The 12,099-nt window shown below is 41.3% G+C and overlaps 1 protein-coding gene across 1 annotated transcript in view; it reads right to left on the bottom strand.

Moving 5' to 3' along the window:
* The window catches only part of LOC103178210 (tripeptidyl-peptidase 2), a 31,267-nt gene extending 20,244 nt beyond the window's left edge, over positions 1 to 11,023 (bottom strand). Inside the window, exons 1-11 of the mRNA XM_007892836.2 lie at positions 10,802 to 11,023; positions 9,413 to 9,541; positions 8,637 to 8,732; positions 7,826 to 7,930; positions 6,164 to 6,288; positions 4,598 to 4,761; positions 4,318 to 4,472; positions 3,962 to 4,038; positions 2,708 to 2,835; positions 1,241 to 1,340; positions 298 to 446 (exon numbers count right to left, since the gene is read on the bottom strand). Coding sequence (XP_007891027.1) covers positions 298 to 446; positions 1,241 to 1,340; positions 2,708 to 2,835; positions 3,962 to 4,038; positions 4,318 to 4,472; positions 4,598 to 4,761; positions 6,164 to 6,288; positions 7,826 to 7,930; positions 8,637 to 8,732; positions 9,413 to 9,541; positions 10,802 to 10,966 — 1,393 coding nt within the window. The 5' untranslated portion in view covers positions 10,967 to 11,023. The remainder of the gene's footprint in view (positions 1 to 297; positions 447 to 1,240; positions 1,341 to 2,707; positions 2,836 to 3,961; positions 4,039 to 4,317; positions 4,473 to 4,597; positions 4,762 to 6,163; positions 6,289 to 7,825; positions 7,931 to 8,636; positions 8,733 to 9,412; positions 9,542 to 10,801) is intronic.
* Between the last annotated feature and the right edge of the window lie 1,076 nt (positions 11,024 to 12,099).

The following is a 12,099-nucleotide window of genomic DNA, read 5'->3' as shown; positions in this document are numbered from 1 at the left end:
ATGTATAATTGTATTTCAATTCCTGGCAGAATTCTGCACAGACTGACTGAACAATGCAAAATGTGTGGCTCCACACAAAAATTGTAAGCAGACACAAATGCAGGTTTGTATTTGTTTACGCTGCTCAATGACTGCCTGATAATCAGTTAAAATGACAGATGGCCTTCCGATCAAATAGGGAAATAAAAGGAAACCGATTTACATAATTTAAAACTAAATTATAATTGTTTATACCTACTCTATCCCTCTTTACAGTCTGTCCAATGTAAGATTTTTCAGCATGGTGTGTTACTGTACCTGAGAGGACCAACGCAATGCCTCCACAAGCATTAGGAGAGGACATAGACGTTCCATTCATTAGCTCCTTGCCACATAGGGTCCAGTTGGGCACAGATGCTATGGCGCCACCTGGTGCAGTGATGCATACTCCCAATGCTCCATCAATACTAACAAAGATAAACGTTAGCTCAGAAGAGTTGCAATTATATTGCTGGGAACACAAATGTATGAAGATATAATACTTGCATTTAGTACAATGCATACAACAATGACCCGTCTCAAGAGTGCTTCTCGGGTAACTGCTGTCAAGTGCAGTCAAGCGTACAGCAACAGTATTGATTCATATGGAATGGGCAGTAGTTAAAATACTAACCATGAGAGGAACAGATCAGATTAATAAGTGGAGAGAATTAAAAAAATTGAGAACTTGAAAGATGAGGAATTCATTTAAATGACGGGCAAACAGGAGACTGAAATGTTTTAGTGAATTAAAAGAATATTTTTCAGGAGCTTTCAGCTCTTGTTTCAAAAGCTATGTAGTGGGAATCCAAGAACATCTAGCTTAGAGGTGAGTTATGCTAACAGTCAACTAGTTATTTCTTCTTTTGCATTCTGTCTCCAGCAAACATTAAGCTCTTCAATTTTTCATTGTATTCAGGTAGGGTTTTGGAGAAATCAACAGCATTATATTTCCCACAAAATTTTGTAGACCCTACTGAAGGTTTACTTTAGCTTAATGAGTTGGCCCATATGTCTTGGGAGTATTGCTATTTTGATATAGAAGTGATTTTCTTTCCCAATCAAGAAACCTGGTGCTGAAGTCTGCAATGTGTTATTTCCTTTTTGAATCCAATGCACCACTTACCTAGTCAGCACTTTTACTGTAACACCGCCAGCCATGATATTTAGCACAATGCCGCAAGGACAACAAGTACAAAAGAAACTTTAAACTGCCTCTTACCAAGGTCCCCTTGATGACCATGTGTACGGATTGGCAGGCAATTTCTCCCGCATGGAGTACTCTGCAATCATCATCTCTGGAGTAACATATGCACCAACACCTAAAGGATTCAGTCAAGGACATTAGTGCTGGAAACATTCTCAACATAACTGTAGATTCTGTACTTTCAATAGACAAACTATGTCGTTTTAGAAGTTTTACATTCGCAAGAAAGCAAGTACAAGTGTACAGGAGTATTCATGTTTAGTTCCACATAAATAATTAAATTTCCCTGTAGAATCCAGTATTTTACTTTCTTCTCACTGTCTCTTAGAGACATGTTATTTCAAGGCTCAGTTGGTATCAGCTATTGGTTCAATGAACAAGTAGCTCTATAGGGTTCAGAACAATTCAAACATTTCCTCTTCTGCAAATGCAGAACTTCCAAGGTAAACAGCGCTGCTGGTCAGATTCTAAACGTCTCCCATTTACACCATAAAACATCAGGTTGAAAGAAATCTTGCACTTCTCTCACACTTCCAGTTTTCTTAGCTCCCACATGGTCATTTTTTATATATATTAAAAAATGGAATTTGTAGCAGTAAGTTCTCTCCTTCCCCCCCCCCTCTCCCTGCAGCTGTTCTCCTGCCAGTGTAAAATTCCATGTGTTGGCAGTATTTTGAATCCCCACTCAAATTACTTTTGTTCATGTTGGCCCGAACGATGTCGGCAGGCTGTGCAACCACAGGGAAAAGAGCATCAAAGCTGAACCCGATTTTTCTCTTTAGGGATGGATGTCTGTGATGCATGCTTTGCAGCAAGCCTCACTGGATATCCATCTGGGAACAGGGACACTGGCTAATTTTTAATGTCATCACACAGAGATGACGATGACAATTATAGCTGTCCCACAATGGTCCTATCCACCATCAGCTACTTGACACAGACCAAGTAATGAATCCTGGCATTTTCCCAATTTTAACAAATCAGTACAACAAAGGATGGTGTTTTTACCCATTGAGAAAACATGGGAACACAGAAATTAATTAAATTAGAACTGAAAAGTGAAAAGCAAAATATGGTTGCACAAATTTATTTTTAAACATTTGGTTTATACCTGCATGGAAGTAATACATTAGAAAACTTGCGGAAAATTACTCTTGAGTTAAGCAAGGCTATTCTTTGGGGGGGGGGGAAAGAAGATTCTCAATATTATTATTATATTCTCAATAATCAGTGCTACAACAAGCAGGAAATTTATCAAAGCTCTAGAACCATAAATCGTTTCAACCTGTGGGTAGTAGGAACCACAATCTCCATAATCTTCACAAGATCAACAGGTTAAAATATTCTCCAGACAGATATTTACACACTATGCAAGTAATAGAATATTTATCTTAGGAAAACAGCATTTTAATTCAATCTTATTTATTACGTGGTTGGTTGCATTTTGTTGCTGGTTTAATATGGTTTAAAAAAAGAACCTACCAATGATACTAGCTAAAGTACCCCCAGGGGCCCCCACAGTGGAGAGACAGGGTCCATTGTTGCCTGCACTGGACACAAAGATAATATTGTGCTTCCAAACAGCTTCATTGATCACCTTGGATATTCGCCTAAACAGAAGATTGGAGCAAATAATTCAACTGAACAAGTGAATAACAATGCACATTATGTTAGACCTGTAAACACCACTCCCTCACCCATTCTAACCATTATTGCTATTTAAAATTACCATTAAATTATAATTGAAATTATCTAAATGAAATCAGCCGTAGTTTATCACTTTTGTAATAGTCCCTAATGTGGCTTCTAATAAAAGCAATATTTCACATATCGGAATAAAGCAATAAACTACAGAAATGAAAAGTTATAGACTTCAATGACACTACTACTAAACACATCAAGAAGGCTTAAATGACAGATGAAAAAAGGGGCCCGTTGCTAAATTTCACATAATAAAGGGATTCTTGAATGCACCAAGGGTGCAAAATTGCCACCTATAACATAGATAATCTCATAGATGAAAGCAGTCACATTTATTTATAGTGCTCCGCTCACAAATTTCTCCGAATCTTGGAATCTGCTCTGAACTCATTTCCCAGAATTATGTCTAAAATTGGCCCGCAGAGTTCTTGATGCACAGCCGATTGCAAGAAATGTTCCAATGACTCAATTCCTTTTTTTTCCCTTTCTCAATTTTCTTCCCTTTTTTGATGACATTGCTTCAATCAGCTTGACAAACACAGACAGGCCATTCTTCTAAGTCGCCATTCTTCATAGGCGAGTTTTAGACAATGTCAGCAAATTAACACTGATTGTGGAATTGCGATTTTTAAAAAAAAATTCCTATAAGCAATCAGCATAACAAATATGCCAATGAATTTTAACAGTCTACTTAAACTTGAGCAGCTACATATGTGTACATAACTTTGCCTCAAAGATATTACAACTGGTTACTGGCCTGATGGTTCTTACTTGCAACAGTAAGTAGATAAGACAACTTCAGTATGCATCATAAGGTAAACTAAATCCTACTGTTTTAGGTAAGCTGCAGCTGTTACACTGAAGCTAAAGCACTGTTCCACTGTATATTCAGGTCTCAAAGTTCTTAGTAGCACTTGAGAACTTTAAAAATATATATTTGAGTGCTTAAAATGTTTTTAATAGCCGAGTTACCTGATCTTTAAACTTCTGCCAGTTATCCAGTTAAGCTTCTAATGTCGTGGACATTTTACCTACCCTGAATTGCTCCAATGAGCCGATTCACCATAGCTGTAATTCACCAGATCACACTTGTACTTCACCACCTCGATCATCTGAAAAGTTTAAGATAAATAAGCTTACAAATATTTTGCTGAAAAACAGATCAGTGCTATTTGCAATTGGCATAAAGGCAAAACTTTATTTCCCACTGAATAAAACTTAAGTTACATTAAAGAATGGTAACAATCCTCCAATGGAGAGAGAAAATACTTCAATATAGATACCGACCATCAAAGCTATAAACATCATTATAATACAATGCAAGTATGGAGCAAAAATTCATTATTTGCTGCTGCAAACTTCCAAAGCTCATTATCAGAAGCTCCACTTACTGCTCGAATTATGCTCGTCCCAGTTTCCATGGTGTTTAATCTAGAATCAGCAACCTTGATAGCCAATAATTGTGCACCAGGGGCTAAACCATTCATTTCAGGATTCTCTGGGAAGTGTCCTGCAGCTATTGAAGCTACATGTGTTCCGTGAGATCCTGTTGGAAAAAATGCATGTTTAAGATGTCTTCAACTGAGCTGGTGTGTTGTTTACTTTCCCCTTGGTAACACAAGACAGATATTCTGAATGCTTTTCCCCTAAAATATTTAGTCACAGCCTCACCTGAATTGGTAACAATACAAAGCGTGTTGCCATCATCATACACGTTGACAGAGTAATTCAGCATTTCAGACTTGCCCAAATGAGCATATTCATGGGCTTCTCTGTAATTCCTGAGAACTGTACAGTTACTGAGATCACCACAATCACTGGTATCAATGCATGCTCTAGAAAGGAAAACAAATAAAAAACATGGATAATGCATAAAGGATATATCCAAAAAGTACAGGATCCATTCCAAATCATCAGATACAATAGTTACAGGGGGAGGCTTTGCAGTCTTTCAGCCAATGTACAAGATTAGAAACGCTCAAAATGCCTGCATAGTTACACAATCAACATTAATGAATTAAATCTGACTAGTTTTAATAACAATTAAATCGGGATCTCATTTCATCCAAGTTATTTGAAAGATGCATTGCCTACTTTGCAGGAGACAGAAGATCATGCCTGCCAAAGTGAACTATAAACAAATGATACCTGCAGAAATCCTGCTGACATGAGGCATTTTAAATGCCATATTGGGCACTCCATGAAAATGAACTAAATTGAATACGTCAAAGACACGTTATCTGCAATGCAAAGTCGTCATAAATTTAGAGTTGCAGAATATAGCTTGGAACAATTCCACCTTCAGAAAGTCAAGGCAAATTATTTTGAAAGCTACAATTTTGTAAAACCAGAAGTAAATATTTAACTTGATTCAAACTCATTTTTTAAAAAAGTTATGAAACAACTTTTTTTTTAAAAAATATGCAGTCAAAGGACCCAATCTTCTGTGCAGCCAAAGGCATAGATTTGCCTTTTGGTCATATATACTGGTTCATATTGCAGATTATATTCTGCTTTGAAAGTGCTGCTTTTAAAACAGCGCCTTGGAGCATCTTTCCAATGTGAAGGGCGCTATACAAGTATAATTTGTTGTTTTGGGCTGCACAACTTTTTTTTAAAATGCAATAAATATGAAATTCACATCCCCCTGATCAGTTTACACATCATTGCATTTCCATAGCAAAAAAAGAGACTTAACCAATGGCTCATTCCACTTCACCGGTTCTATAATGGGGAGGATCAAGACAGTTAGGATGCTGGAACAGTTTCCAAACTCGAGTCCAAAACAGGTAGTAAAATATTTGGGATAAAGGTGTAATTCCTAATAATTATTATAACAGTAAGGGGACACAGACATAAAATAGCTACAAGAATGGCAAAAGAAGAACTCAGGAAGATTCTTTCCACTCAGAGAGTTGTTGCGATGTGGAATGTCTTGCTGAGTTGGGTGCTGGAAGCAGAGCCATTTTAGCTTTCAAGAGGGAAGTAGACTGGCTTATGAAAGAGAGGGGCTTGAAGGATGGGGCAGTGAGATTGAACTGATCCCACTGTTGTTCTATAATGTAGATTCATTGGAACGAATGGCCTTCTTCTACTTTGTAGGTTGCTGGGTTTCTAATAAAGGTATAGTCCACCAAGAAAAATCTCAAGAATAGTCACTAGTATCATGTAAAATAAGATTATAAGCAGTTCACTATATAACTCTGCATAACATACAAGTGATTTGCAACATCTCACCTCCAAGTTTCCCCATCGTGCCACACTAAGCAATCATAGACTGGCCCTAGGTCAGTATATTGCTTCTCTAGAGCATTCAGCTGATCAACATGACACTGTAAGTCCTCCAATATCAATTTATCTTCCTGTTGAAATAGAAGTTCAAATGCAATATTACCAATGAATATATTAAAGGATATCCCCAAGATTAATATGTACTAACAGAAAGATGCACAGATTAGCATTAATTCAGTATTTGGACTGACACAAAATTTAGAAATAGGTAACAGGAATTGAAAATTTAGCATAAAGTTGTGAGAAGACTGCTTTCTTCCGGAAGGATAAAGCTGAATCAACATTTATAGCTCACTAAAAATAGTCTATTCTATGTCCTGATAATAATGTCATACAAAAATCTAATTTTGATCAATGGAAGTTATCCCCTCAGTGTCTCAGCCATTCTACCACTCTTTCGATGATGAGCCTATCTTAAGCTACGCAAAGAATAAATAATGAGGGAGAATGCAGTACAACCATGAAAGGATTGGGCCACATCTTTTAAACATGTCCCTTGTTCCCAAAGATCAGGGACCTGAACATTATTGCATCTGCACTTATAATGCATTATGCATGTTCCCCAAAGGGAATATCTAATGGTTTTCATTACATTTGTGTTGTCATCCAGTTACTTAAAACTATTTAGAAGTCCTTAGTTTAAAGTTACTTGATGCACTTTCCGTTAAGCTTTACTTGCAGATTCTGTGAACAAATACACACTGGGGAGAATTAATGAAAAATACCTTGTAAAATAAGATTTTTTGTTTGAGAGAAAATATTTTCTGTATCATCTTAATTGATAACCCCAAGAGAGGGGAGGCAGCTATCAGATATTATAATAGGTAGACATGTTTGGAATACAGTGAATCAATAGGACGCAAAAGCAAATCACAAATAATTCTCAACTTTAAATAAATAAGCTTTTTTTTTAAACTTGCAATTATGATAAAAAAGCTTTTGACAAAAGATTCTGCAATACTTTTGCTATATAGTTATAAACTCCAACCACTGGATATGGGGTCATATCAAGCATGAATAATAATTCACACGTTGGAACAACCCAACCCAAAGTAATTGCCTGCAGAGCAATCAAAGGAACAAATGGTGAGTAATAGCATATTTCTAGAAAATCTTCTCATAAGAAACAAAATGTACACAATATTAACCAAGACAATCAGATTTGATCAGATCCAATCTGAAATTCTGATAACTGACCTCATCATGCCTGCTGCTAAGATAGCAGGCAGGCTGTTCTCAGATCATCGCCAATTCTCTTTGTAGCTTGCTACGAACAGGCACAAAGTCCATGCATGACTCTCTCCACCAATTTTCTTTCCTTTCTAAGAAATGCGGAGGTCTCTAATCATTCTCTTCTATTAATGAGGCTCAGATTCGAGAACTGAACAGAGCAGAAAATCAAACCTATATTCACCTCCACTCTGTGTTTTAGTGGGAATGTTGTAATGTCCAGTATCACTGAACTACCCCAGCAAAATAAGGCATTTAAGTTCTCTTTCTCCTGAATGCCACTAATATCCAATCTTCGGAGCTTTTTAGGAAGCCCAAAAATCTTAAGATTTTTACAAGTTATCTGAAAGACCTTAACTAATCAGCAGCATTTAGTACCTGAGACAAGTTTGTGTTGTTCTTGTTGAAGTCATTCAGTTTTCTGTGAGCATTTGCCAAAACTGCACGATGTGGAGGGTCCCACTGCTTCTCTCGCCTCTCTTGCTGCTTACAGAAATGTTGTAAAAGAATGAAGCAGAAAGAGTTAAAAAAAATAAAAAGACAAGGTAAGTGGAAAAAGCAAAAGAAAACTTTGGAAAAAAATATAAAGTTACATATTGATAATACTATTCTAATAGTACTACATTATACTGAAAAATATATATTTATATTCTTTGGTGTCTCGTATAAATACAGTATACAAATCATTTCTCTCTTTCGCTACTTAACCACTGTGAATGGGTCTTTTGAATTTATTAATGCTTAAAAATGAAATAATTTCTTCAGTTAAATCAATAAAGATTAATAGTAAAGCTATATGAGCAAGCATTGGAGGTATCTGTATTGACTAGAAAAGGCAACGTAGCTCCAGTTATCACAGTACAGTACAAGCAAATTGCCAATAATGTCAATTAAGGAATGCTGCTCATTAAACCAAAGCACAGATTCATGGTGATGTGAACTGACAGGTGAATATATGGCACAGAAGACTTATCCTTTTTAAAATGTTGTTACTGTAGAAGCTGCTGTCTTCTGGGATGAGTCCAATATTCCTTACAGTGAATCAGCAGCTATGAAGTACACACTTTCTACAATTTTAGAATGTACAAAGTATGCCATTAAAATGGTCTGTTTTACTGCTGAATCTTTTCTGTCATCATTCAATGATGACAGAAACATCTTATGTCTTAATTGTGAATATAGTCCTTACCTGAATTCTTTCCTTGAGCGTTGTGGGATACAGCTCAAATGCATTTTTCACACCAACGTGGTACTTCTTAGAAGGATTAATCCAATCTGGTGGTATCTAAAAAAACAGTACATCAATTATACATCACAAATCAAACTCAGTAGTAGTGTTTTGAACATTTAGAAATTAAGTCCACATGAAATAGGAAAAGTCAGCAAACACAATACAGTACAGTAGAAAACCAGGGAGAGTGGCAATTCAAGGCTACAAACATTCCACACCCCAAAATAATCCTTGCAGTCTTCCCAATTGCACATTGGGGATGAGTAAATGTCCAACAATTCTGTTACTTTGGTCATTTTCCCTAATCAACCTGTCTAGTGTTGAGTGGTGATGAACACTCAGCACCAGCTGCTTGGCTTGAATTTGTCTCCTATTATACAAGTTTACTAAGTGCCCAGGTTAAGAAATGAAAAAAACAGTGAGGGTTCCTGCTCCTGATCATTATCCAGAAACCTCTGCTGTAAACTGCAATGAGTGGAAGTCAGAAACTGGCTCAAGCTCAGTCGTGATGATCTCCCATCCAATCAAGTGGGCAAAATAGTTTACCGACACTGATTGTAAAGACCATGAAATGATTGACATTTGGCGATTTCAAATAAAATATTTAAGTTAGTGGTATTCTAATTATTTTATTGTGAAGCGCAAAAAAATTGTAAATCTGGTAAGTGATGAAATGAGAGAATATTCTGAATGTGACTGTCTATACATAAAGTAAGATGAATTACTACCAGTACCTTGAGAGTTCTTCCTGAGAGACCAACTAAAAGGCCAGTCTTCTCTTCTAGCACAGTGGAAGTATTTACATCGCCACTGCCCGAGGCATCAATGAAGTCGATAATCTTTGGCTTTCCATCTGTTGTAACCTAAACACATAAAATCAACAAATCATTCATATTCTTCTAATATCCAGGTACGGACACTTCATAAACACAATTAATGGATTATTCAGTTTCTAGAAGAAATCAACCCTTTGTGTTGAACAACACAAGTGTGTCACTGAAACTTGATTATTTCTTGAATTAAAGTAAAACAAGTCATTTGTTATTTATTGGTGTACAGCAGAAAATGTTTGCTCCAGATGTGGGTTCCCTTCACAGGGCTTTTCAAGTCAATCTATTTTACTTTTACTAAGCTCCTGCATTCAAGTTTAATATCGCGACTGTAAATTTTCCATTAAGAATGCAACACATTAACGGCATGATGCTGCCATTAACATCAACCTAACTTGAAAGCAAGGTATTGAATTTAATGGAGAGGTCTCCAAAACTGAATGATTTAACAAGTACCCAGGCCCATTAAGGAACCTTGTGTTGTCAAGTTGACAGCTTCATTTAATAAACAAATAAATCAAATAATCACCACATTTAACAGTAATTATATGTGGTCATTTGAGACATTCCAGCATTATAGGCACTATAATAAAAGGATTATTATAATGTATAATAATCCTTGCATTTCAAATAACGCCTTATCACGTCTTTGAGACGTCTCAAAGCAATTCACAAGACATACTGTAAAGCATAGTAGGTAACTAACACTATTGGATCATCTGCAGTGCCACTCAATCCAACATCCATGTCATCACTTTACAGCTGTGGAGTCGTGGAAAAAAATCCACTGTGCAGTGGGTTCTGTGCTGGAGAACCAAAGAGAATCAAACTGCCTGTTGTGCAGTAAGATTTAAAGCAATGCAGTGAGTGTGCAGAGCAATGAACGAACGGAGGTACTCGAGTCCAAATGTGGTTCAATACCACTTCATTCAGTTGATTGTGAGGACCCGTCGCGACCTTCGGTGCACGCGAAATAAAACTCGGGACAAGTTCAAAAGTCCAAACAATTCTCGTGTGGCACACGATAGGGTTGTCCCCCCACACCCCACCCCGAACATCAACACTCCCAACCAGAGCGCGCGGTGTGCGTTGCTGAGCACCAAGAATACGGTCCAAAGAAAGCAGTGAAGAGTCCCAGGAGAAGGACCACGGACACGACCTTTAAAGTGAGAGGCTGACGGGACAAGGCCCGGGGCGCTCCCGTCAAACCCAACGGTTATAAACTCAGTGACTCAGGGCAGCGCTTGGCGGCCCTTCTGCACAGGCCCCAACCCCGGTCCCCGGGCCCCTCACCTGCAGCCCCGCCGCCCCCGGGTCCACCCCGGAGTCGAGGATGGCGATGAGGACCCCGCGGCCGTCGCTCTCGGGGCGTTTGCTCAGGAAGCTCAGCGCCCCCGTCTCCTTCTTGGGCAGGAGGCCGTGCAGCGGGAAGCTGCTCAGATCCACTCCGCAGGCCATGGCCGCGGCCCCTCCAACCCCCGCCTCGCCACGCCACGCGCTGGTGATGACGCCACTTCCGCTCCGTCGCCGCTTCGAACCGCGTCAACCGCCGGAACCTAGCAACGGGCGGCACGTGACCCCTACACCGCAGCAGCAGCAACAACAACAAATTACATTGGTGTAGAGCTTTCGGTGGTGGTGGGAGGGGGGTGAGGGAGGAACAGGTGGGGGGGTGCTGATGGAGGGACAGGTGGGGGGGGGGTGAGGGAGGGACGGGTGGGGGGGACGGGTGGGGGTGAGGGAGGGACGGGTGGGGGGGGGCTGAGGGAGGGACAGGTGGGGGGGGGTGAGGGAGGGACGGGTGGGGGGGACGGGTGGGGGTGAGGGAGGGACGGGTGGGGGGGACGGGTGGGGGTGAGGGAGGGACGGGTGGGGGGGGTGAGGGAGGGACGGGTGGGGGGGGTGAGGGAGGGAAGGGTGGGGGGGTGAGGGGGGACGGGTGGGGGGGGTGAGTGGGGGACGGGTGGGGGGGGGGTGAGGGAGGGACGGTGGGGGGGGACGGGTGGGGGGGGTGAGGGGGGACGGGTGGGGGGGGTGAGGGGGGGACGGGTGGGGGGGGGTGAGGGGGGGACGGGTGGGGAGGGGTGAGGGAGGGACGGGTGGGGGGGTGAGGGAGGGACAGCTGGGGGGGGACAGGTGGGGGGGGTGAGGGGGGACAGGTGGGGGGGGGGGGGGTGAGGGAGGGACAGGTGGGGGGGGTGAGGGAGGGACAGGTGGGGGGGGGTGAGGGAGGGACAGGTGGGGGGGGTGAGGAGGGACAGGTGGGGGGGGGGGTGAGGGAGGGACAGGTGGGGGGGGGGTGAGGGAGGGACAGGTGGGGGGGGGGTGAGGGAGGGACGGTGGGGGGGGGTGAGGGAGGGACAGGTGGGGGGGGGGTGAGGAGGGACAGGTGGGGGGGGGGTGAGGGAGGGACAGGTGGGGGGGGGGTGAGGAGGGACAGGTGGGGGGGGGTGAGGGAGGGACAGGTGGGGGGGGTGAGGGAGGGACAGGTGGGGGGGGGTGAGGGAGGGACAGGTGGGGGGGTGAGGGAGGGACAGGTGGGGGGGTGAGGGAGGGACAGGTGAGGGATGGCCAGGGTAGGGGGGGCAAAG

Source organism: Callorhinchus milii, unplaced genomic scaffold (assembly GCF_018977255.1).
Source record: "Callorhinchus milii isolate IMCB2004 unplaced genomic scaffold, IMCB_Cmil_1.0 Scaffold15, whole genome shotgun sequence".
Lineage (NCBI taxonomy): Eukaryota > Metazoa > Chordata > Chondrichthyes > Chimaeriformes > Callorhinchidae > Callorhinchus > Callorhinchus milii.
This window is presented reverse-complemented; position numbering and strand designations above follow the sequence as displayed.